The sequence below is a fragment of the Asparagus officinalis genome, chromosome 6 (genome assembly GCF_001876935.1).
Source record: "Asparagus officinalis chromosome 6, Aspof.V1, whole genome shotgun sequence".
NCBI lineage: Eukaryota > Viridiplantae > Streptophyta > Magnoliopsida > Asparagales > Asparagaceae > Asparagus > Asparagus officinalis.
The window spans coordinates 47,546,554-47,571,570 of record NC_033799.1 but is presented as its reverse complement, the minus strand read 5'-3'; the positions used below and the strand labels follow the sequence as shown (position 1 = coordinate 47,571,570).

General features: G+C 37.9%; 1 protein-coding gene across 1 annotated transcript; it reads left to right on the top strand.

Moving 5' to 3' along the window:
- On the top strand, nucleotides 22,693-23,256 carry LOC109846140. The gene has a single exon (XM_020415364.1). The coding sequence runs from the start codon at nucleotides 22,693-22,695 to the stop codon at nucleotides 23,254-23,256; it is 564 nt and encodes a 187-aa protein (XP_020270953.1).

Sequence of the window (25,017 nt, the reverse complement as noted above, 5' to 3'; positions counted from 1 at the left end):
TATTTATTGATAAAAATAGACAATGAGGGCATAAAAATGTTATTAAAATGTGATTATCAAATACCCTCATGTCTAAACTTTTACTAGTCCTCTAGCAAAGAGATAAACTAAAAAAATGCTAACTCACTTTCGCAGTAATCGCGGTTATATTTAGCGCATACAACAAGCCTTTAAACCAATAGGTTATTCTAGAGGACGAGTTATAGTCTCGTGAGGGTTTGAAGTGAATACCCACAAAATTCAGTCAACTTACCAATTTAAAAGAACTCTATGAATAATTAATGCACTTGATATACTTAAACATTCTAATTGAGGCTAGTTATTACTGAAGAAAATATTTTTATGTATAACTCCAAGGTAAATCTCTTAGAAAAACCTTTTCATTACAGTTATACAAAACCAAGTCTAACTTAGAAATGTAATTTAAAAGTTTTGAAAAGAATATGCTAACTCTTTGTTTTAAATAATTTTCAAGCCTCTTAATCAAAATTATTTTTTAAGAACATATATATATATATATTTTACTCTTTATCTCTTGGTGATTTTTTTCTACTTCATCGGGCTTTCTAAGTGACTATTTAATAAGTTTTGGGCCAATGAATCCCAACCCAATTGGGCTTAGGTCATTAAGCATGAAAATACTCCTTAGGCTTAATTACTTAGTCAACTTAGACTTATAAGATAGAACCACCTTGAGTTTTAAGAGACATTTTATTGGTGCCTATTTTTTGCACTCTTCTTATGTAAAATTAGTTATATATATTTTTGTGTTTGTGCGTACGCGAGCGCGCGTGTGTGTATGTACATATATCCTGAAAAATATTTAGATCAAGACAACTTGAAAAATTATTTTCAACTCTAAGCTAAGCATGCAAAAATTTCATTACTTTAATTAAAAGTCTGAGTTAAGGCTTAAGTAAAGTATACTACTTTGAAAATTATTTCTTAAGAAATTTATTTAGAGTTATCATAAAAGGTGAACTTGAGTACAAAACTAACTAAGGATTAGAAAATTTAAAATTTATCAAATGAATTAATTATTAATCACCTCTATTAAGTTGGCAAATGACACTATTTTTATGAAAAAGGAAAAATGATAATTAAAAAAAATTGTAAGATAAAGAGGAAAAATGACTAGGACAAAGATGAAAATTAACTAGTTCCCACCCCTACACCTAAATTTTTGCATTCTCCTCAATGCAATTTCTATGATGCACAAAGTAAAGCAGATGAGAATTAAAGTACTTACATTTATTCAGTCAACCTAGAACAATGATGAAATGATAAAATCTATAATTACCTTTGGTATGAGGAGGATGAAGTCAAAAATTTATTCTTCCCTTTTTTCTTCTTTTTTCATTTTTCAAAAAAAATTGTACCTTTTTTCACATCTCATTTTTTCTCTTTTTTTCATTTTGTTTTTTTAAAAGAACAAGAAACTCTCAAATGAGAGAAGAATAAATTCTTTTTATCATTTGTATTATTATGAGACAAAAAGTGAAATTGTAGAATAACTAATTGAACATGAAAAGCTTGTATTCTACATTAAATGCTACCTTATTGGTGAAAATTCTGCTCTAGATTTTAAAGAAGTCTAAGATGATGAACTCGAAAAGGTGCTTAAATTCTGTGTATTCCGAAGGTTCCAATAAATTCTGCAGCAATTGATGATAGTATCAATGGTGTCATGCATTTTGAATTTCTGATTGAACTTAGATTCTTTATTTATGAAAGTTTGTCCTGTCACAACCGATTCTTCTTTAAAAATTTCCTCAACCCCAAGATTCATGGTTGAGGTATGAAAATTTGGTTGTAAGATTCTAAGTTCATCCGCAAATAGTTCTTCAAAACTAAGATCAGATAAACATGTGTCAAACACAGTTCCTTTGTTCTCGGAGACCAAATCGGATCCTATTGCTTCTAACATCTTCAGTTTCACACCAAAAAATTCTCAAAACTCATATCTGACTCATTCTCTTCTTCTACCTCCTGAAGGTAATTTATTTCTTGATGTTGATTAGTTGGTTGGTTCGCTGTATTAAAAATGTTGATATCAGCAGTCATATTTCCAAATGACAGCTTCATTTGACCAGTTCTCCAGTTAATTAGAGCATTAGAAGTGGCTAAGAATGGTCTTACTAGAGTGACAGGTATCTGTCCTTTGGAATTGGAAATAGGCTGTGTTTCCAACACTACGAAATCCACTGGATGAATAAAGTCCCCAACCCTAATCAAAACGTCCTCTATCTCACCCATGGGGACTTTGACAGATCTATCAGCAAACTGTAAGGTGCATCTGGTTGGTTTAAGTTCTCCTACACCTAGTTGCTGGTACACTGAATAGGGAAGCAAATTAACACTGGCCCCTAAGTCTAAAAGTGCCTTATCAATAATAGTATTTCTAATGATACATGAGATGATGGGACAACCTGGATCCTTATGTTTCAAAGGTATGGGCTTTGAGAAAATATCACTGTTATTGGTAGCAAGAAAGACTTCCTTTGGAACATTTATTGCTCTCTTCTTAGTGCATAAATCTTTTAAGAATTTTGTATAAGAAGGGATTTGTTTAATTGCATCTAAGAGAAGAATGTTGACCTTAACCTGTTTGAAAGTTTCTAGGATCTTCTCCACCTAAAGGCAGTACTTCCTAGGCCTGAGTCTATCTTGAAAAGGAGCAATTGGTTTAAACCTATCAAAATTAGGCTCGGGTTCGGGTTCAGGTTCTTGGTCATCAGAAAGGGATGATTGTTGAATAGAGTCATCAAAAGGAGAAATAATTTGTTCTGGTTCAAGAGTTTCACTTGGAGGTATTCTAACTTGATTATCGACATGTTTTCCTGACTGTAATAAATGGATTGCATTCACTTGAGCTTCCTAGGTTAAACTCGATCCTGTGTCCTTAGGGCTGACCACGGGTTGACTTGAAAATTTTCCTTTCTCTCTCTCACTCATAGCATTATCTACTTGACCAAGTTGGGTTTCTAACCTAGCTATGGCTTGGGTGTTGGAGTTGAGTAATTACCTGATTGATTGCATAATGGAATTCAATGTGTTGGTATTGGATGTTTGAGTCAACATATTTGTGGTTTGTGTAGAGACCTTAATTATGGTGTCCAAACTCTTTTCCAAAAAATTGAGATGTTTATCATGGTCAGAATTTGGAGGGAGATGATTTACAGATTGATGATGAGGAGACTGGTTTGGATATGATAAATTTGGTTATTAAAAGTTGTTTAGAGAACTATAAGAAACTGTGTTTCCCCTAGAAAATTGTTGGGTTGAAGAGGGAGTGAAGTTTTAGTTTCCGGAGTAGTTTCCCTAATTCAATGAAAAGTTTCGGTGATTTCTCCAACATGGATTGTAAGTTGGAGAAAATGGATCACTCACAAGATACTGGAATGCAGCGTTTATCTGACCTAGTGGTTGATTATTTCCTAAGAGAGGACATTCCTCTAAAACATGAGATGGAGAAAGACAGTTGTGACAAGCTGAGATAGAAACTTGATTCATTTGACCTGGAGCTCATTCTTTGATTTCTAAAGCTTCTAACCTATGCATGCTTGTAGTCATCTTTGTTTCAGAGGCTAAGTTTGTCTCTAGGGATAGACGACTAGATTTGGGTTGGGGAACTGATAAAACTCAGTCATCACAATATTCCCACTACATGATTTTCTCGGATAGACTCTCTATAAATTCCTAAGCTTCATCAACGCTTTTTTTCATGAAATCCCCTTGACACATCGATTCTAAGGAAGTTTTTAAAGAAAAATCCAATCATTCATAGATGATTTGGCATAATCGCCATTTCTCCAGATCGTGGTGAGGATATTGGATAAGAAGATCCTTAATTTTGTCAAAGTACTTTCAGAATGGCTCTCCCGGAACTATCTTAAAGTTTTGACTATTGTTTCTATGCTTAACCATTTTGTGGATAGAGAAAATTTTCTTTAGAAAAACGGTGACAAATTCATCCTAATTTGAGATAGAATGTGTAGGTAAGCTATACAGCCATTTCTTAGCTTTGTTCTTCAGGGAAAATAGAATAAATCTAAGCTTAATCGCATCCTCAAATAGTTCCCTAATCTTAATCATAAGATAAACTTCTTCAAACTCAAAGATAAAGATATAAGCGTCTTCAGCTTCATTTCCTAAGAATTTTGGAAGCATGTTTATGTAATACGGTCTAAGCTCAAAATTAGTTCCATTTACCTCGAATAGCTTAATGCAAGATAGGATTGCACTCCTAGTTGGGTAACGCATATCTTGAAGAACGGGTGGATTAGGATTATCCATTTCTTTGAAAATTGGTTCAAAACAAATTAAGTGATTGGTATTATCCTTAATCCAACCTTGCATACACCAAGGCAAATTCTTTTTGTTTGTTTTTTTTTAATCTGAAAAGAAATTTTAAGAAAAACAAAAATTAGTTTTTTTAAGGAAAACTAAAAAAATTCTAAAAGATAATGAGAAGGAGGAGAAAGATAAAAGAAAAACCTAACTAAAACAAATCAAAAGCAATCAGCTGTGTCAATCACTCCAAATTCTAGAATTAATCCTAAACCCAGCTAGACCAGCTCCTAACCAAAAACTCCCTTAGCGAAAAGATTAAAGTTTACTCGGTTAATTAGCCAGGTAAGGATAGTACTAGAGAGAAATCAAAGATTAATTAAGTACATCGTTCCTTGCGGAGCGTTTTCGCAACTCTTAAACCTTGCCTTAGACACCAACGGATTCAAGTAAACTTAAACATGTTCACTTAAGGATTTCTTGTTTCTTAATAGCTCAAGTCCTTAGGGGATAACATATAATGAGTTTTAAAAGGCTTGGATTTGTGCAGTGAGACATTAGTGATTTGTGGGCTAAGAAAAGGGTGATAAAATCCCTCACCTTATCTTGATTAGAGGTTTTTCCCTTAAGAATATTTTTAAGTAAGTGTCAAATCAAGATGCTCAAATCACTTTGGTGAATTCCTACTATTATATGCAATGCAACCCTAGGAATTAAAAGCAACTATAAAAGGATGAAAAAAATAAAATCTTTTTATTTTTTAATTAAGGTCAACAATCAAACAATGAGAAAGAGAGCTCTTGTTTGAATTTATCATCTTGTTAGTAAATGTCCAAGTGGAGGGTGAATTTTATTATGATCGACAAAAGTAAATTTTTTTTAAAGACCCTAATTGTTTCTACTTGTGAGAAACTAACTAAAAGAGGTGGAAGTGAAAATACTAGAAAGAAGTGTTACCACAAGCATATTTTCATTCTTTGATCTCCAATCCTTGATCTTAAATCTTCAAAATGGTTCTTTCACAAGAAAACACACAAATTAAAGAACCAAAATAGAAAAATCCTACTTATTAGCACCTTCCCCGGCAACGGCGCCAAAAACTTGATAGGGTAAAAATGATAACCAAAAGTTACAAATGCACAACTATCAAGTTATAGTATAGAAAAAATGTCAAATCCCACGAGAAAGGTGTTGTAGGAATTAATCAAAAGTGATTCTTATGTTGTGTGTGTGACAATTAGGCATCATGAAAGTGTGATTTGTTGAGAGATAAAGAGAGTGTTTGTGAATATATGCAAATAAAAATAAAATAAGATTGTGAGGGGAGAGAGAATTAAAGGAAAATAAAATCAAGAAAGAAAAAAAAAATCAAGAATAAAGGAAAATCAAAAAAGAAGAAAATCAAGGAGTAAAAGATGGAGGATTCAATTAGAGATATTAGGAATCTAGAATTGAATTCACTAGCCACTTTACTATTATCATCCAAGCAAAATTAATACTCATGAAAAGAACAACAAATAGATAGTAATTCTTGAATTCATTAGCATACCATATCCTACCATTCAAGGCAAGCATAGGTTATCCAATTCTTCTTCTACCAATTAGTTCTCTAGTTGATTATCCTAAGCATGATCATTTTAAGCACAAGAGAATAATCCACAAATTATAAAAGATAGTAAACTAGTTTCATATAATTCTAGAATTCCTACAAGAATTTAGTTTCACATCTTAGAAAATGAAACAAAGAAATAAAATCTATAGTAAAGAAAATAAAAGAAAAAGAATGAAAATAAAGACAAGTGCAAGAAAATAGAATCTAAGCTATGCAAGAAAATAAATCTATACTACGAAGTAAAGACATGAAAGTAAGTGCATCAAAAAAAAATCTAAAACAAGAAAAAGAAAATTATTACAAGATAAAAGATAAAAGAGAAAATTTACATTCCAAGAGGGTTCTAGCCTCTTGATGAAGGCAAATCTTCATCTTAATCTTCATCATCATCTCATCTTCATCTTCATGATCAAACAAAGAGAAAAAAAGAAAAATATGAAGATGTGAAAAAAAATTCTTTTATTAATTACAACAAAAAGTTATAATTGTAGAAGGTCTTCTTAATTAAGAGTAACCCTCCTCTCCAAAATAAGTTTTTACAAAAATTTTCACACCCTAACCCCTCACTTTCTACCCCTATTTATAGCCTACAGCAATGAATAAGGACCCTTGGATGAAACTTGGAGAACAAGAATTAAAATCCATCCACAAATCTATTTTAGTCGACTACCAATTAGTTGGCCGACCGATTGACCAATCGTTTAGCCGACTGATTGGTTCTCGACAGATTGTTTTTTTTTTTTTTGATTTCTTGACCCGATTTCTTCATGGATCCTTGAGCTTTCTTGCCCTTCTTTTGTCCTCATATTTGGGCTTCAATAAATGGTAGAAAATAAGGAAGTTAGAGTCTTTTGGCTTTTATTCTTAATTCTTCATTAACCTACACATTAAAATAAAACATATTATTAGTGGTATATTTATTGATAAAAATAGATAATGATGGCATAAAAAATGTTATTAAAATGTGATTATCAACCATTATCAAGCTTATGAAAAAATTCGTCTCTTCTAACAAATGAGATTGGGATGAAAAGCTCGGAGAGTGTCTACGGTCCTATTAGAGAACAGTTCGCATTTTTCAATAGGCACCATGCATTTTTCCTTAATATATGCATGTGAAGCCGTGATACTATTGGACATTCAGATGCCATCATTAAGAATCACTCTGACTGAGGAATACCATCAAAATCGTCTCGAATAGATAGAGGTGCTAGATGACTTGAGAGTCAGAGCTTAGTAATAAATTGAGATCTACCAGTCACGGATCTCGAGAGCCCTCAATACAAGATTCAAGGAGCGATTCTTCAAAGAAGGTGACCTAGTCTTAGCTGTTCGTCGACCTATGGTCATGACACCCAAGACTAAAGGAAAATTCTAACCCAAATGGGAAGGCCCATTTGTAGTAGAGATAGTTTACTCAAATGGAGCATATCTCCTAATTGACCCAAATGGTAATAGGCTTATGGTGCTAATCAATGAGAAATTTCTTAAAAAATATTACTGTTGATTTCTAGCCGCTATTATCTCCCACAGATATTTCAGTCATGTTTAAGTTTCGTCCTCTAACCGTAAATATTGATCATCCTGATCTAAAATCCCAATCAAAATACCCAACGAGTCATCAAGTTAACACTACACCTATGCTTGACTCCAAATCCCCAACGAATCATTAAGTTAACACCACACCTTTGCTTGACTTCAAATATATTACCACTATCATGTTAACATTACATCTCTAAATGGTTTCCACCCCAATGATCTGATCGTCAACATTACACCTCTGTTGGGTCCTTTCGTTGACTGACTAACATTTCACCACTATTGGCTTGTTTTTTTAAATTCGACCAGTTAACATTACACCTCTGTCAATTTTCTTTGCCAAAAAAATCAATTAATTAATATTACACTGCCACCAATTTTCTACCGCTAAGTTAACACTACAATTCCTAATGGTAGTCATCCCTCGGACTCTTTCGAACATAACTGGTTAACATTACACCTTTGTCGGTTGTCCTATTTGATACGTTAACATTATACCTCTATCAATCTTCCTTCAAAAAGTGACTGGTTAACACTACACCTCTGTTGGTCATTTCACTTAGCACATTAACATTACACCTCTGTAAAAATTTCTTAGTACTGTTATTTTAACATTACACATCTGAACAATACCAATCTACAAACCTGATACGTTAACATTACACCTCTATCGATCTCTCCTAACCTCCAATGGGATTATGAGGTTAAATTGTCTCCTAACCTCTAATGGGATTATAAGATTAAACTGCTTCCTAACCTCCGGCTCGTATACGAGGTTAAACTGCTCCCTACTCTTCGATTAATATACTAGTATACATTGTTTCTCCATGCTTCAACGCCTTAAGAGATTAAACTCTATAGACTCCAACAGGTACGTGAGTACAAAACTATTTTCTGCACTCCAACTACACAAGAGCCTAAACTGTTGACACCACAAATCTCCCTAGCTTGGTCGAGATGATAGAACACTCCAACTACATACGAGTATAAACTATGGTTAAATATTCGGCTAAGCTCCAAATAGTTATGCCAACATCCGACTACACTCCAACAACAACGCTAACATCCGACTACACTCCAACAGCAATGATAACATCCAGCTACACTCCGACAATTATGCTAACATTCAGTGGTACTCCAGTAGTTATGCCAATATCTGACTACACTCCAGAAGTTATGCCAATATTCAGCTACGCTTCAATAGTTGCACCAAGATCTAGCTATGCTTCAATAGCTACACCAACGTTCAGCCACGCTCCAGTAGCTATGCAAACATTCGGATACGTTCCAATAGCTTCGCTCCAATTATCGGTTCCAAATACAAAATTGGATGGAATCTCAACAACAAACACTTCAAAATGCAACCTCGCATTCAACCAAGATGAGTTCAACAATAAAAAGCCATGTTCAACAATATACCTCTAGCATCCAAGTGGTCAAATGGAGATATGTTCAGCCTAAGAAAGACAACCAAAGCTACGCTCATTAGTACACCTCCGACGATTATTCAAAGTACTTTGTTCCCTATTACAAGTTTGAATACATGATCATAAAAACTTTAGGGGGTATTGTAGTTGGTTAGAATATATTCCTTTAGACCAATGCTAAGTCCAAGTGTAAGAAATGAATAGCCATGGGCTAAACACTTTAGATGGGCTCAAGCATCAGCCTATTGTAGGCTACAACAAAGATCACATGCGAACATGACTGCATCCAAGCTAAAGATGACCTAAGCTTGAGTCAATCCTCAAATTAGACTCATGGACAAGTCAAAAGGCGTCCTCAAGTCAGATTTTGAGTCCAGGTCAAAAAGCGTCTCCAGTACAAACTCTAGGCTGAGTCGAAAGGCGTTCTCAAGTCGGCCGAGTCATTAAATGAGTTCAAGTCAGATTCTGAGTTAAATCTAAACTTATCAACAAAGCTTGTCCAAGCCAAAGTGAAGCTCGCCCAAGTCATAAGGAAGCTCGCTTTCAAGACCAAGTCAAAGTGAAGCTTCAAGTGAAAATTCACCTAAAATGAGCTTCGCCCAAATAGTCCACGTAGGCCACACAACGAAGTTTGCTGAAGGTATGGTGAAGTTCGTTGAAGCTGCAGTGAAACTCGTAGAAGTCTCAGCAAGGCTCGCTAAAGCAAGCTTTGTCTAATAGCCCATGTGGACTACGTCACCCACATTTCAAAAAAAGTGGACTACCTCCATTTTGGCGAAGTATGCTCATGACCGTTATTGGCGAACTTCACCCATGGCCATTATTGGCGAACTTCATCAATGGCCATTATTGGTAAACCTCGTCTATAACTATTTTCAGAAGCTACTCTTAAGAAAACGGTTCACCCTACTAACTCACCCATTTAATGGGAGTTAATGACCACTAACGCACCCCTTTAAAGGGGAGTTAATGACCACTAACGCACCCATTCACGGTGAGTTAAGGCCCACTAACTCACTCCTTAATGCTTTTAAGCCTAGAAGTAGGCATGATCAACAGGAAGCAAAGGGGGGCGGAGGAAAGGTTTTGGGTTTAACATTGTTCTTGTCTAGACTTCCTGCCATTGAGAAAAGAGAGAGAACGAGAGATTTAGAGGCTACATCGACAAATAGCCCAACTTTCCTCCATTCTCATTGATCTTCATAGATCATTATTATCAGGTAATTATCTGGCTCAATCAATGATCCTTGTGAGAAAGGATTCATTTTCTTTAGCCAGTTATCTAGCTTAATCAACAATCCTTGGGAGAAAAAATCCGTTAATATCTCTTCGAGTTAAATAGCATCTATTTGCTCGGAGATCATCAGACATGCGAAAGACTAGATAACATGCAAACACAAGAATAGAGGCGAAGGTGGTATTCGGTTTTTTTTAATCTCTTTATCAAGAGAAGACTGCACTATCTTCTAAGAGAATAGTAATCATCAACAGCAAAAGACCTATTATCTTAGTCAGACCGTCAACTAAGTACAAGATCGATGCTCTATTGGCACACAGAAAAGAACCCAGTTTAAATAATTTTTTTTGTTTTAATTGTTATAATCTGAGTTAATTGCAATAAAACAGACTTGAAATACTGCTCGCTACATGATAGAGGTGCCAAAATTTGTTCACTAGATCATAGACTTGTTCCCATAGCGATATTGAGGTAGAAATCATTGCAAGCACTGTCTTAAGCTTCGCTGACTAACGAAGGCATTTTGAAGGTCCAGCGCCGCCTGTCTACATCACTTAAGAGGGAAGAAAAAACAAAGGAAGAAGGAAAGAAAAGAGGACTGCACATATTAAGGAGGTACCACTCATCCTCTATTTATAAAGAAAGGAATCTAACCGACGATTGCCATGTGGCGTGATTGTGCTACCCAAGACGTGATTAAGTGGGCAATTAAAGGGGATGGGCATACAAACAATTATTTCTGCACTAACGATACCACCATCTGCCCGACCTGAGTTCTCTCCATAGAATCGCAAGGAGCACGCAGTTGGCTCACACTAAATGTCTACAAGGTGTGTGATCCGCATGTGCCCGATTCACAAATAGTTCGTGGATGCGGACATATGCAACAACGAACAACTAAGAGATTATGCATAGTGATAGGTTATTTGGTTGTACTCACCAAAACCAAAAGGTTACTATGCAATAGAAATCATTCATAACATATGACAACATAAAACGATCGAAGCATCCAAAATCTAAACAAGCCAAGTAGAGTGTGGAACATTAAAACAACTTCTGCTGGATTTAATCTAATAAATCTATTTGTGGGCACATATGATTAATCAATGTGTATTGCTATCTTTCAGGATAACCCACTAAAGTGATCAATTAAGTTGGGTTAATTTGGTATTTAAATAAGTCATGGGGTTATATGTGCAGATACCAGGTTGTAATTGTAATTTATTGAGGGGCTAAATTACAAAAGTACAACATCTATAAATAAGGGGTTATGGTCCCTAACCTAGGGTTACATTCTCTAATTCTCTACACCCCCATCTAGCTAGAGAAATTCGGTTTTAGAGAGAACCCTAAGGTTAGAAGATCCAAAACCCAAAATCAAGATCAAGCAATGGATTCAGGTATAAGCTTCCGCTCTTTTAGATCCTTGTTAATCTCTTTGAATTAATCATGGCTATATGGTTTTAGATCTCAAGTTTTATGATGTAGATCTAACAAGTGGTATCAGAGCCACCTTGATTAATTCTTAGGGATTTAAGTTTTATTGGGTTTTTGATCTTAAATCTCTGGTTAAAGATTCAATTTTTTGGGTTCGGATGAACAGTAAAATTTTTTGGGTTCGGATGAACAGTGGCGAAAAGTTTTTGGAAAATTTTTCTTCAATTTTTTCCAATTCTGGATCTGTTTTGAAAATAAAAATCAAAGATTTTTTGGGTTTGACGGCGGCGGTTTCAATTTGAAACCCTAAAGGTTCATGGCGAAAATTAAGGAGGTGGTTACCTCAAACGAACCTCGCGTTCGTTCAATTTTAACCGAGCTTCGCGCTCAACGAACCTCGCGTTCGTTCTAAGGTGAACCTCGCGTTCAACTCAGGTGAGCGTCAAGCTCAATTTTAACGAACCTCGCGTTCGTTCTAAGGTGAACCTCGCGTTCAACTCAGGTGAGCGTCAAGCTCAATTTTGACGAACCTCGCGTTCGTGCTTCAGTCGAGCCTCGCGTTCGAACTTCAGACGAACCTCGCGTTCGTACTTCAGACGAACCTCGCGTTCGTACTTCAGACGAACCTCGCGTTCGTACTTCAGACGAACCTCGCGTTCGTACTTCAGTTGAACCTCGCGTTCATTTTTTTTTTAACGAACCTCGCGTTCGTGCCCAAGTTGAACCTCGCGTTCTTTTATCAAACGAACCTCGCGTTCGTTCATTTTCAGACGAACCTCGCGTTCGTGCTTAAGTGAGTCTCGTACTCAATACAGTCGAACCTCGCGTTCGAAGTTAAGGGAACTTCGTGTTCATTATGGTTAAGCCTCGGCTTTTCATGGGTCCACTTTGGTATACTTAATTTATTCAATTAAGTTATGGGCCCTAATTAAGCTGTGAGACCCCAATTAAGTTTTTGGAAATTCAGTTGATTTAAATTAAAACTTTTTAATTTAAATCTAATTTGGTTTTTAATCAATTATTTAATTCAAATATTATGACACTAAGGTATTAAGGTTGTCTCTCACTCCAATTGATTAATTGAAACAAGAAGTTGCCAAAGTAACCTCTCTTGTGTAGATTGTTCATGAGGAATGTGAGATGTTTGTGTGTATGCTTTCGTGTAAATATTTAATCGGCCCAAAGGAAGGTTAATATTTATTTAGACTGTATACACATCTGCGATGATAAGCGTGTGACAATTATAAGGTTTACATGTGAATAATGAATCGATCCAAAGATAGTTTCATTATTTGACATGAGTTATTGTCAATGTTTGATCATTGCAACAAGGTATCACTTACAAGTTAATATTACTGTCCAAAGACTTGATATTAATGTTGTGCCGGTATCTTGGATGGGGATTGTCATTATTTGAATTTTATTGATTATGGTTATTGATGTGAGCATTTTTGTTTTATTTCAGCTAATGCATCTGCTGCAACAATTTCTGCTAACATCAACTCAATTCCCATGCTAAATGGGACAAACTTCAAGGTTTGGAAAGAGAACATATTAATTGTTCTTGGCTGCATGGATCTTGACTATGCATTAAGAACTGAACAACCCCAACCTCTCAATGCGGATAGCACTCCTGATGCAAAGAAGGAGCATGAGAAGTGGGAGCGTTCAAATCGCATGAGTCTTATGATCATTAAGCGCGGCGTTCCGGAAGCCTTCAGGGGCATAGAATCCGAAGGGATTACTAAGGCTAAAGATTTCCTTGCCGAAATTGAGAAGCGTTTTGCGAAAAACGATAAGGTAGAAACAAGCACGCTTTTAGCTCGCTTGATTTCAATGAAGTATAAGGGCAAAGGAAATATCAGGGAGTACATTATGGAAATGTCTCATATTGCTTCAAAGCTTAAGGCACTTAAACTCGATCTTTGTGACGAGTTATTAGTGCATCTGGTTTTGTTGTCTCTTCCTGCACAGTTTAACCAATTTAAGGTCAGTTATAACTGTCAAAAGGAGAAATGGACTCTAAATGAGCTCATTTCATACTGTGTGCAAGAAGAAGACAGGTTGAAGCAAGATAAGACAGAAAGTGCTCATTTGGCCTATGCCTCTAAGGATAAGGGCAAGAAAAGGAAGAATGATAAGGAAGCTGCTAAGGGTCCAGTTGAGAAGAAACAACATAAGGATAATCAGGGTTGTTTCTTCTGTAAGAAGCCTGGACATGTAAAGAAGGACTGTACAAAATATCACGCCTGGCGTGATAATAAGGGTACGTTCCTTGCTTTGGTCTGTTCTGAGGTTAATTTAGCTTCAGTACCTAGAAACACTTGGTGGTTAGACTCTGGTGCTACTACTCACATAAGTGTTTCTATGCAGGGTTGCATGAGCTACCGAAAGCCAAGTGATGTTGAAAGACACATCTTTGTGGGCGACGGACAATCGGTAGATGTGGAAGCAATTGGGCACTTTAGGTTGTTGTTAGGAACTGGTTATTATTTGGATTTAAAAGATACTTTTGTAGTACCGTCTTTTAGACGGAATTTGGTTTCTGTTTCTGTATTGGACAAATCAGGTTATTCTTGTTCATTTGGAAACAGTCAATTCAGTTTATCTTTTAATTCAAATGTTGTGGGAACCGGTTACTTGAGTATTTATGACAACCTATATTTGCTTGATACAATTGCTTCTTACAATGAATCCTTGCATGTGGAATCACGTGGTACTAAGCGTAAATTAAATAAGGAAAATTCGGCGACATTATGGCATAAGCGCTTAGGTCATATCTCAAAAGGTAGAGTTGAGCGTCTTGTGTCTGATGGCATTTTGGATTCCCTTGATTTTTCGGACTTCGACGTATGTGTTGAATGTATCAAGGGAAAACAGACCAAAGTGAAAAGATTAGGTGCCAACAGATCTTCGGATGTCTTAGAATTGATACATACGGATATTTGTGGGCCATTCCCTACGGAATCCTGGAATGGTCAACAATATTTTATATCATTCATAGACGATTACTCACGTTATGGGCACCTATATCTTATTCATGAAAAATCTGAGTCTCTGGACATGTTCAAAGCCTATAAAGCTGAAGTTGAGAATCAACTCAACAGAAGAATTAAAACCGTCAGATCTGATCGTGGTGGTGAGTACTACGGTAGATATGATGGTTCAGGTGAACAACGTCCAGGATCATTTGCTAGATACCTAGAGGAATGCGGTATCGTCCCACAGTACACTATGCCGGGTTCACCTAGCATGAATGGTGTAGCTGAAAGACGAAACAGGACTCTTAAGGATATGGTAAGAAGTATGATTGCTCATTCTTCTTTACCAGAGTCACTCTGGGGAGAAGCACTTAAGACAGCAGCTTACATTCTGAATAGAGTACCAAGTAAAGCAGTTGCTAAAACACCTTATGAGCTTTGGACTGGTCGAAAGCCCAGTTTAAAGCATTTACATATTTGGGGATGTCCAGCTGTGGCAAGGCCTTATAGGCCAAATGAAAAGAAATTGGACTCCAAAACAGTTAGCAGCTACTTTATTGGATACTCTGAACGCTCTAGGGGCTATAAGTTTTATGATCCCACTATAAGGAATATTTTTGAGACGGGAACAGCAACATTCTTTGAGGATGTTGAGTTTGGGGGGAGAAATAAGGTTAGAGACATTAGTTTTGAGGAGGAATTGGCTTCAGATCCAATCCATACAGTTACTTTTGACAATATTCAGGTTCCTATACCTGTTGTTGCTCAAGAAGTAAATCCGGAACCTCAAGATGATAATGTTGAACAACTCCCTGTTCCAGAAGAACAAACTCAACAACCAGTGCCATTAAGGAGATCCACGAGAGAAAGGAGAAATGCTATTCCGGATGATTCTCCAAGAACATGAGGAAAGTAGTGGAATGTTAGAAGATGATCCAATCAACTTCTCTCAGGCCATGAAAAGTTCTAACTCTCAACAGTGGATTGATGCCATGAATGAAGAGTACAAGTCTATGCAAGACAATAAGGTTTAGGAACTTGTCCCATTACCAGAAGGTGCAAAACCAATTGGTTGTAAATGGATTTTTAAAACCAAGCGGGATGCAAATGGTAATGTGGAGAGGTATAAGGCACGTCTTGTGGCTAAAGGCTATACTCAAAAGGAAGGCATTGATTATACAGAGACTTTCTCTCCGGTTTCATCGAAAGACTCTTTCAGAATAATCATGGCACTTGTTGCTCATTATGATCTTGAGTTACATCAGATGGATGTTAAGACAACATTTCTCAATGGCGACATTGATGAGATGATCTATATGGTGCAACCAGAAAACTTTGTGTCAGGAGACCCAAAGAATATGGTTTGCAAATTAAGGAAATCCATCTATGGACTCAAGCAAGCTCCTCGTCAATGGTATCATAAGTTTCAACAAATAGTTATCTCGTTCGGTTTTGAGATGAACATTGTTGATGACTGTGTATATCACAAGTTCAGTGGGAGTAAGTATATTTTTCTGGTTCTGTATGTGGATGACATCTTGCTTGCCACTAATGATATAGGCATGTTGCACGAAACCAAGAGATTTCTATCAAAGAATTTTGAGATGAAAGATCTTGGGGACGCCTCTTTTATATTAGTTTGGTCTGTTCTGAGGTTAATTTAGCTTCAGTACCTAGAAACACTTGGTGGTTAGACTCTGGTGCTACTACTCACATAAGTGTTTCTATGCAGGGTTGCCTGAGCTACCGAAAGCCAAGTGATGTTGAAAGACACATCTTTGTGGGCGACGGACAATCGGTAGATGTGGAAGCAATTGGGCACTTTAGGTTGTTGTTAGGAACTGGTTATTATTTGGATTTAAAAGATACTTTTGTAGTACCGTCTTTTAGACGGAATTTGGTTTCTGTTTCTGTATTGGACAAATCAGGTTATTCTTGTTCATTTGGAAACAGTCAATTCAGTTTATCTTTTAATTCAAATGTTGTGGGAACCGGTTACTTGAGTATTTATGACAACCTATATTTGCTTGATACAATTGCTTCTTACAATGAATCCTTGCATGTGGAATCACGTGGTACTAAGCGTAAATTAAATAAGGAAAATTCGGCGACATTATGGCATAAGCGCTTAGGTCATATCTCAAAAGGTAGAGTTGAGCGTCTTGTGTCTGATGGCATTTTGGATTCCCTTGATTTTTCGGACTTCGACGTATGTGTTGAATGTATCAAGGGAAAACAGACCAAAGTGAAGAGATTAGGTGCCAACAGATCTTCGGATGTCTTAGAATTGATACATACGGATATTTGTGGGCCATTCCCTACGGAATCCTGGAATGGTCAACAATATTTTATATCATTCATAGACGATTACTCACGTTATGGGCACCTATATCTTATTCATGAAAAATCTGAGTCTCTGGACATGTTCAAAGCCTATAAAGCTGAAGTTGAGAATCAACTCAACAGAAGAATTAAAACCGTCAGATCTGATCGTGGTGGTGAGTACTACGGTAGATATGATGGTTCAGGTGAACAACGTCCAGGACCATTTGCTAGATACCTAGAGGAATGCGGTATCGTCCCACAGTACACTATGCCGGGTTCACCTAGCATGAATGGTGTAGCTGAAAGACGAAACAGGACTCTTAAGGATATGGTAAGAAGTATGATTGCTCATTCTTCTTTACCAGAGTCACTCTGGGGAGAAGCACTTAAGACAGCAGCTTACATTCTGAATAGAGTACCAAGTAAAGCAGTTGCTAAAACACCTTATGAGCTTTGGACTGGTCGAAAGCCCAGTTTAAAGCATTTACATATTTGGGGATGTCCAGCTGAGGCAAGGCCTTATAGGCCAAATGAAAAGAAATTGGACTCCAAAACAGTTAGCAGCTACTTTATTGGGTACCCTGATCGCTCTAGGGGCTATAAGTTTTATGATCCCACTATAAGGAATATTTTTGAGACGGGAACAGCAACATTCTTTGAGGATGTTGAGTTTGGGGGGAGAAATAAGGTTAGAGACATTAGTTTTGAGGAGGAATTGGCTTCAGATCCAATCCATACAGTTACTTTTGACAATATTCAGGTTCCTATACCTGTTGTTGCTCAAGAAGTAAATCCGGAACCTCAAGATGATAATGTTGAACAACTCCCTGTTCCAGAAGAACAAACTCAACAACCTCAAGAACCAGTGCCATTAAGGAGATCCACGAGAGAAAGGAGAAATGCTATTCCGGATGATTATATTGTATTTCTCCAAGAACATGAGGAAAGTAGTGGAATGTTAGAAGATGATCCAATCAACTTCTCTCAGGCCATGAAAAGTTCTAACTCTCAACAGTGGATTGATGCCATGAATGAAGAGTATAAGTCTATGCAAGACAATAAGGTTTGGGAACTTGTCCCATTGCCAGAAGGTGCAAAACCAATTGGTTGTAAATGGATTTTTAAAACCAAGCGGGATGCAAACGGTAATGTGGAGAGGTATAAGGCGCGTCTTGTGGCTAAAGGCTATACTCAAAAGGAAGGCATTGATTATACAGAGACTTTCTCTCCGGTTTCATCGAAAGACTCTTTCAGAATAATCATGGCACTTGTTGCTCATTATGATCTTGAGTTACATCAGATGGATGTTAAGACTGCATTTCTCAATGGAGACATTGATGAGATGATTTATATGGTGCAACCAGAAAACTTTGTGTCAGGAGACCCAAAGAATATGGTTTGCAAATTAAGGAAATCCATCTATGGACTCAAGCAAGCTCCTCGTCAATGGTATCATAAGTTTCAACAAATAGTTATCTCGTTCGGTTTTGAGATGAACATTGTTGATGACTGTGTATATCACAAGTTCAGTGGGAGTAAGTATATTTTTCTGGTTCTGTATGTGGATGACATCTTGCTTGCCACTAATGATATAGGCATGTTGCACGAAACCAAGAGATTTCTATCAAAGAATTTTGAGATGAAAGATCTTGGGGACGCCTCTTTTATATTAGGGATCCAGATACATCGAGATCGCTCTCGGGGTATTCTTGGATTATCACAAAAGAGCTATATCGATAAGGTACTTAAAAGGTTTGGCATGCAAGATTGCAGACCAGGTGACACCCCTGTTGCTAAAGGAGACAAGTTTAGTCTCAATCAGTGCCCTAAAGGTAACCTTGAAATTCAGGAAATGCAGAAGATTCCTTATGCTTCGGCTGTAGGAAGTCTAATGTATGCTCAGGTATGTACGCGTCCGGATATTGCGTACATTGTTGGGATGTTAGGCAGATACTTAAGCAACCCTGGTATGGATCATTGGATAGCAGTCAAAAGGGTTATGAGGTATCTTCAGAAAACAAAAGATTACATGCTCACATACAGAAAATCAGAGAAATTAGAGGTCATTGGGTATTCGGACTCTGATTTTGCTGGATGCCAAGATAGCAGGAAGTCTACATCAGGCTACATTTATATGTTAGCAGGAGGAGCTATATCATGGAAAAGTGTCAAACAAACACTAGTAGCTTCCTCCACTATGGCAGCAGAATTTGTAGCTTGCTATGAGGCATCCAATCAGGGAATATGGCTGCGAAATTTTGTCACGGGACTGCGCATTTTGGAAAATGTTGAAAGACCACTAAGGTTATATTGTGACAATAAATCTGCAGTAATGTATTCCAATAACAACAGGAGCTCAACTAAGTCAAAACATATTGACATTAAGTTCCTGGTTGTGAAAGAAAGGGTACAGAGTGGACAGATATCCATAGAGCACATTGGGACAAACTCCATGATAGCTGATCCTCTTACTAAGGGACTGCCACCTAAGGTCTTTCATGAGCATACTGCTCATATGGGTGTGGTATTATTTGAGGATATTATGTTTTAGTGGGAGTTTGTATTTGTGGTGCTTTATGTTTGTTTGTATTGTCTGATCAGAATAAAGTTTTCAGTTAAGACACTCTGTTACATTATGTTTGGTTTTGACCTCACTAAGGAGGACCAGTTGAAAATAGACATGTACTGATCACATTGCATGTAATTTTCATGCTGCACATCCATGATTGATCTATGTCGTTTGATTGTATTGGTATATGTGACCATTGATGGGTCGAGTCACGATAAATGTGACGAAGGCCGCTTTGATCCTATATTGATATAGTCAATGGACGAGATTGTTCGGAAATACCATTTCAGTGATAGCAATTTTTGAGCTCATAAGGTTATACACAGTTTAAGGAATCATATGGTGCCCAAGTGGGAGATTGTTGGATTTAATCTAATAAATCTATTTGTGGGCACATATGATTAATCAATGTGCATTGCTATCTTTCAGGATAACCCACTAAAGTGATCAATTAAGTTGGGTTAATTTGGTATTTAAATAAGTCATGGGGTTATATGTGCAGATACCAGGTTGTAATTGTAATTTATTGAGGGGCTAAATTATAAAAGTACAACATCTATAAATAAGGGGTTATGGTCCCTAACCTAGGGTTACATTCTCTAATTCTCTACACCCCCATCTAGCTAAAGAAATTCGGTTTTAGAGAGAACCCTAAGGTTAGAAGATCCAAAACCCAAAATCAAGATCAAGCAATGGATTCAGGTATAAGCTTCCGCTCTTTTAGATCCTTGTTAATCTCTTTGAATTAATCATGGCTATATGGTTTTAGATCTCAAGTTTTATGATGTAGATCTAACAACTTCATCTCATTAAGAGTCCACAACGGGATTACAAACACCGAGTCCTAAGAGCTAGAAATTAGTAAAATTAGAAAGACATACATAAGCAATAGAAGAAAAACAATGATGGTAGCTAGTCGCTATGCGGAGTCCTCGCTGCTTGTAGAGGTGAAGCTCCAACTTCTTAACCCTCAACTCTAGTGTAAAACCCCGTAAATTTTGAAATATTATAAAAAATAACATTAAATGAGTTTTATTATGATAAATATCATTTATTGATGAATGAGTACGTTAGTAATCGATTGAGATCGATTAAGTATGTATATAAGTGTAAACGAGTGAAAACATACACGGGTGCACAAAACCTATAGGCTAAATTTTGTCTCTGGCCGGTCGACTGATCACTTGGCATCAGTCGACCGATAGGAGCTGGCCGGTCGACTAATGCCAAGTGATTAGTCGACCGACGGGCATCGAGAATTCAGATAGGATTTGGTTTCGGGTCTTATTGTTTTGATTCGGGTTTGCCTATATATATATGAGTATATATACCCGAAAAATCTCTTTTTCTTCATATTTTCACGTGAATAAAAGCCACCCTCTTCCCACAAAATCCCTAGAGTTTATTTTGATGAATTTTGAGAGATTTGAGAAGTAAAATCAAGAGGAGGGCGAGATCGTGGGCTTTTCGACGAAGGAGGATCGTGCTTTCTTGCAAATTTGGGGAGTCCAGCTCGTTTTGAGGCGAGTTTCATCTCCTCCAAACCAATCCCCCATTTTTAAATGTTTTTATTTAGTTTTGTCAGATTTCTAAACCTAGTTTATGTATAGAGATCATATCTTTTGAACCGTATGATATAAAGATCTAATCGTTTTTATTTAAAAAGATATAAAACAGATTTCCAGATGTGTGTTTAAGTTTTGAATGTGATTTAATGTGAATTTTGATTAAAGTTAGATGTTTCATGATGATCTTACACATATGAACATGTTAGGGTTTTAATTTTATTCCAAAATTTGTATTCGTGATTTCATGCAATAAAATAAACCCTAATATACCTTAAACAAGTTTAATACATGAGTTTCATTGAAAAGTTTTGGTTTTTGTTGAATAGTTGAGAATACATAACTTCTTCAAAGAATCTGGAATTTTGCGTCGGTCGGTCGACTGATCATAGGAGATCAGTTGACCGATGTTGACAATCAGGGCTTTTGTTTTGTCTCTGATCAGTCGATCGGGCATGGGCCACCAGTCGACCGATGAGGGTTGTTTGTGCACGTCATATGCATGCCATCAGTCGACTAGTGGCATAGGATCGGTCGACTGGTTTGGGCTATTTTGTGCATCTTAGTTTTATTTCACGTTTTTTTTTTGCACACACGAAGTACAAGTCACACATCGAGATACGTGCATCGTATACGAGGGTACACATATTGGAGCTTGAGCACGCATGAGCATTTGGAGGTGTGTAACTCTATATTTTGATTTGTCATGTTAGAGGGTGATGCATTTTGCATTTCATGATAGTTTGGATGCTTGAGTGGGTTAGTTGGTATGTCGCAATGAGACCACGGTAGACTACACTCAGGGTGGTTAGTTGGTATACTGTAATAAGACCGTAGTAGACTACACTCCGTTGTGCATCATTGTTTTTCAGAATAGGGTGATATGTCTATTTCTACAGGATGATTGAGTAAGGTAGGTGATGCTTTATGATATTGTGAGCCCTTACAAAAGCATCGTTGTTTCTGATAGAGGATTACATAGACTGCATTCATGCTCCCATGATATTTACCCCGAGAGTAGAGTATAAGACTGAGGTTGTCATACACAGCATATTCTATGTGAGTTCTCCTTGATTGGAATATTATTCTTGTGACTGTGCCACCTACCCGAGGGTAGTGTGAGGTATTTGATATGATTTGTATTAGATGAGGTTTGGTTATGTATTGTTCTTTTACTTATTGTTTTAATCATATGATTTGGAGTTGGTATTTAGCGATTCATAATTTGAGATACGAGGTATATACATGAGGGTTTCCTTGTTTGGATTATTTCGCTTGACGTACAAAGTATGATGTGAATGATATGTGATACGATTTACCTATTGCTATATGTTCGTTATTTTGCTTGGGGTCTCATTTATTGTGTCTTATAAGCTCTCCTCCTGAAATTTTAGATGTCAGGAAGAGTACGTAGTCATAGAGGAAGCCGTGCTCAGGGAGCTGGGCAAGCTGATCCAGAGCTCAGAGCTCGAGCCGCAACAGGCTCCACAGTATCTGATTGACCTCATAGCACTGCTTACAGCCCGGTTAGTAGCGATTGAGGAGCAGATGGTGAATCAGGTTCCGCCAGTGACACCATCTCCAGTGATGCCGCCACCATCAACACATGTGCCTATTGCAAAGGAGTCGCCAGCAGTTACACCACCACCAGTTGTTAGTAGGTCCACAGAGCAGGAGGCTTGGCTCCATTTGGTGGAGAGATACCAGAAGATGAGGGCGCTAGAGTTTCAAGGCACGTCAGATTCACTTGCAACTTATAAATGGAAGGAGGATGTGGGGAGCATTCTAGAGATGCTTGGCGTTGATTCAGTTCAGAAGCAAAGGTTGGCAGCTTTCAGCCTTAAGGGCAACGTCGAAGGGTGGTACCGACTTCAGTTCACACCGGAGCAGCGTATGACAATCACCTGGGAGGATTTTATTTATTTCTTTGACGAACAATATGTATCATCCACGACAAAATCCGGGAAGGAGTTGGAGTTAGCCAGATTGGAGCAGGGAGACATGTCTATAGTCGATTATGAGAGCAAGTTTGTAGGACTACACCGATTTATGGGCATGTGGCAAACTGGGGAGCGACAAGCTCAGATATTTTTGATGGGGCTTCACCCAAGCTTACATCGCTATTTAGTGTCTCGACATTTTCATTCAGTATGGGAGGTAGCTGATGCCGCTATATCACAGGAGACTGAGACGGCTATGTTCCAGAAGGGCAAGGAAGGGAATGCTAGAGAAGGATATACTGGAGATAAGTGCAAGGGCAAGAGACCATTTTAAGGACTCGGAGGACCCCAACAGCAAGGCAAGGGTTCACAGGAGCAGAAGCAAGGCCCTCATAAGAAGGGACCGCATCAGGATCAGAGGGCGTCGCAGCAGCACAGATTTTAGGGTACTTGTTTTCACTGCCACAAGTTCGGACACAGGGCCGCCGAATGTCGCAGTGCACCAGCAGGAGGCTAGCAGGGCAAGAATCAAGGTCAGTAGCAGAACCGAGTACGGGGCCGAGGTCAGGGCCAATAGCTGAGACTAGAGGCACCGCAAGCAGTTTCGAGGATTGAGGGCATGTCCGAGCCATTCAGGAGATTCCGCAGGGACATATAGTCCCATATACCACAGATCCTTCAGCGCAGTAGTCCACAGCTTCGGGCAGAGTGTATGCAGTCGTACCACGTGATCATGGTGCGAGCGAGGCCGTAGTGGAAGGTACGTTTCTTGTGAATTTCTTCCCAGCCCGTATTCTTTTTTGTTCGGGTCGGAAATTGGTTTCATTGCTTTCGAATCCATTACAACTTCAAACGTTACAACGATTCAAAATAAAAGAAAATTTAAGTCTTTTTATAAGGCTTTCCTTACAATGAAAAGAAACAGAAAGATTTCCTTAGAACACACACAGAGATCGTTTATCGGTCTTCTGCTTGCGTGGGATCTTTGCCGGTGCCGGGGATGTTAATATCCATGGACTATCAAGTGATCAGATCAATCCGGAGTTTCGTTGATTTTTAAAGGAATCAAGAAACCAAAGTAATTATCTTGGCAACAGCGAGATAATCACTCTTCTCGAGATCGCAGCTAGGTACGATCTCTGGATTTGATGAACTCCTCTTACTTATGTTGAAGAACTCGATCTGATCTCCTCCTCCTCTCTAAAATTCGTGCTCTTCAGTCTCTGATTCAGTAGGGCTTCGCCAAGACTTAAGAATTCTAGATCTATGCAAATGAAGGCCCTAGGGATGTATTTATAGGCTTTAGGACCTCCGTTTTTAGATAAGAACCATCGATTCACTTTTATCCTCGGTTGTAACCATTTTATCACGTTCTTGGATGATATTAGATTAGTTAAAACAAATCCAGGTGGTTAGTGGTAGAAAAACGGCTCAAAACTGCGTAAAACGGCTTTTTGGAGCATGTGGACACCATGGGTATCTCGGCCAAGGCCGAGACACCATGAGTATCTCGGCCTTGGCCGAGACACTCACGGTGTCTCCGCTAAGGCCCGGGGCATCCGAGACACCATGAGTATCTCGGCCTTGGCCGAGACACTCACGGTGTCTCCGCTAAGGCCCGGGGCATTGTTTCGTGCGTCCTGTCCGTTTTCGCCATATCTTCGTCGTCCGAACTCGGAATTACGCGATTCAAAGTGCATATGAAAGCCGACGAGGAGATCTACAGGCTCCTATGATTGAATCATTCATGGAGTAGACAAAACATGAGAGACGCTTCTTTTTTTGTAAGCGGAGCGTAGCTCCCGATTGGTTCGTATTTCTGTTATTCTGTAGTTTCGTCGCTTCACACAGTTTCATGTGCTCATCGATGTTAATTAATCTTTTGTGACTCGGATAGTGACGTTCATCGTCTTCTCTATGCTTCGAGCTATGTGCGAGGGCTTGTAGGCAATTTTTGACGCCTACAGATACCCCCTCTAAAGTGTTTCAGTCTCGTTTCTTTTATAGAAGGGCATGAAATACTTTGGATGTGATCGGTCCAACCTTCAGTCGGTGTAAAAGGACCTGTAGTCAGCTTCGATCTTTGAATTCTTTG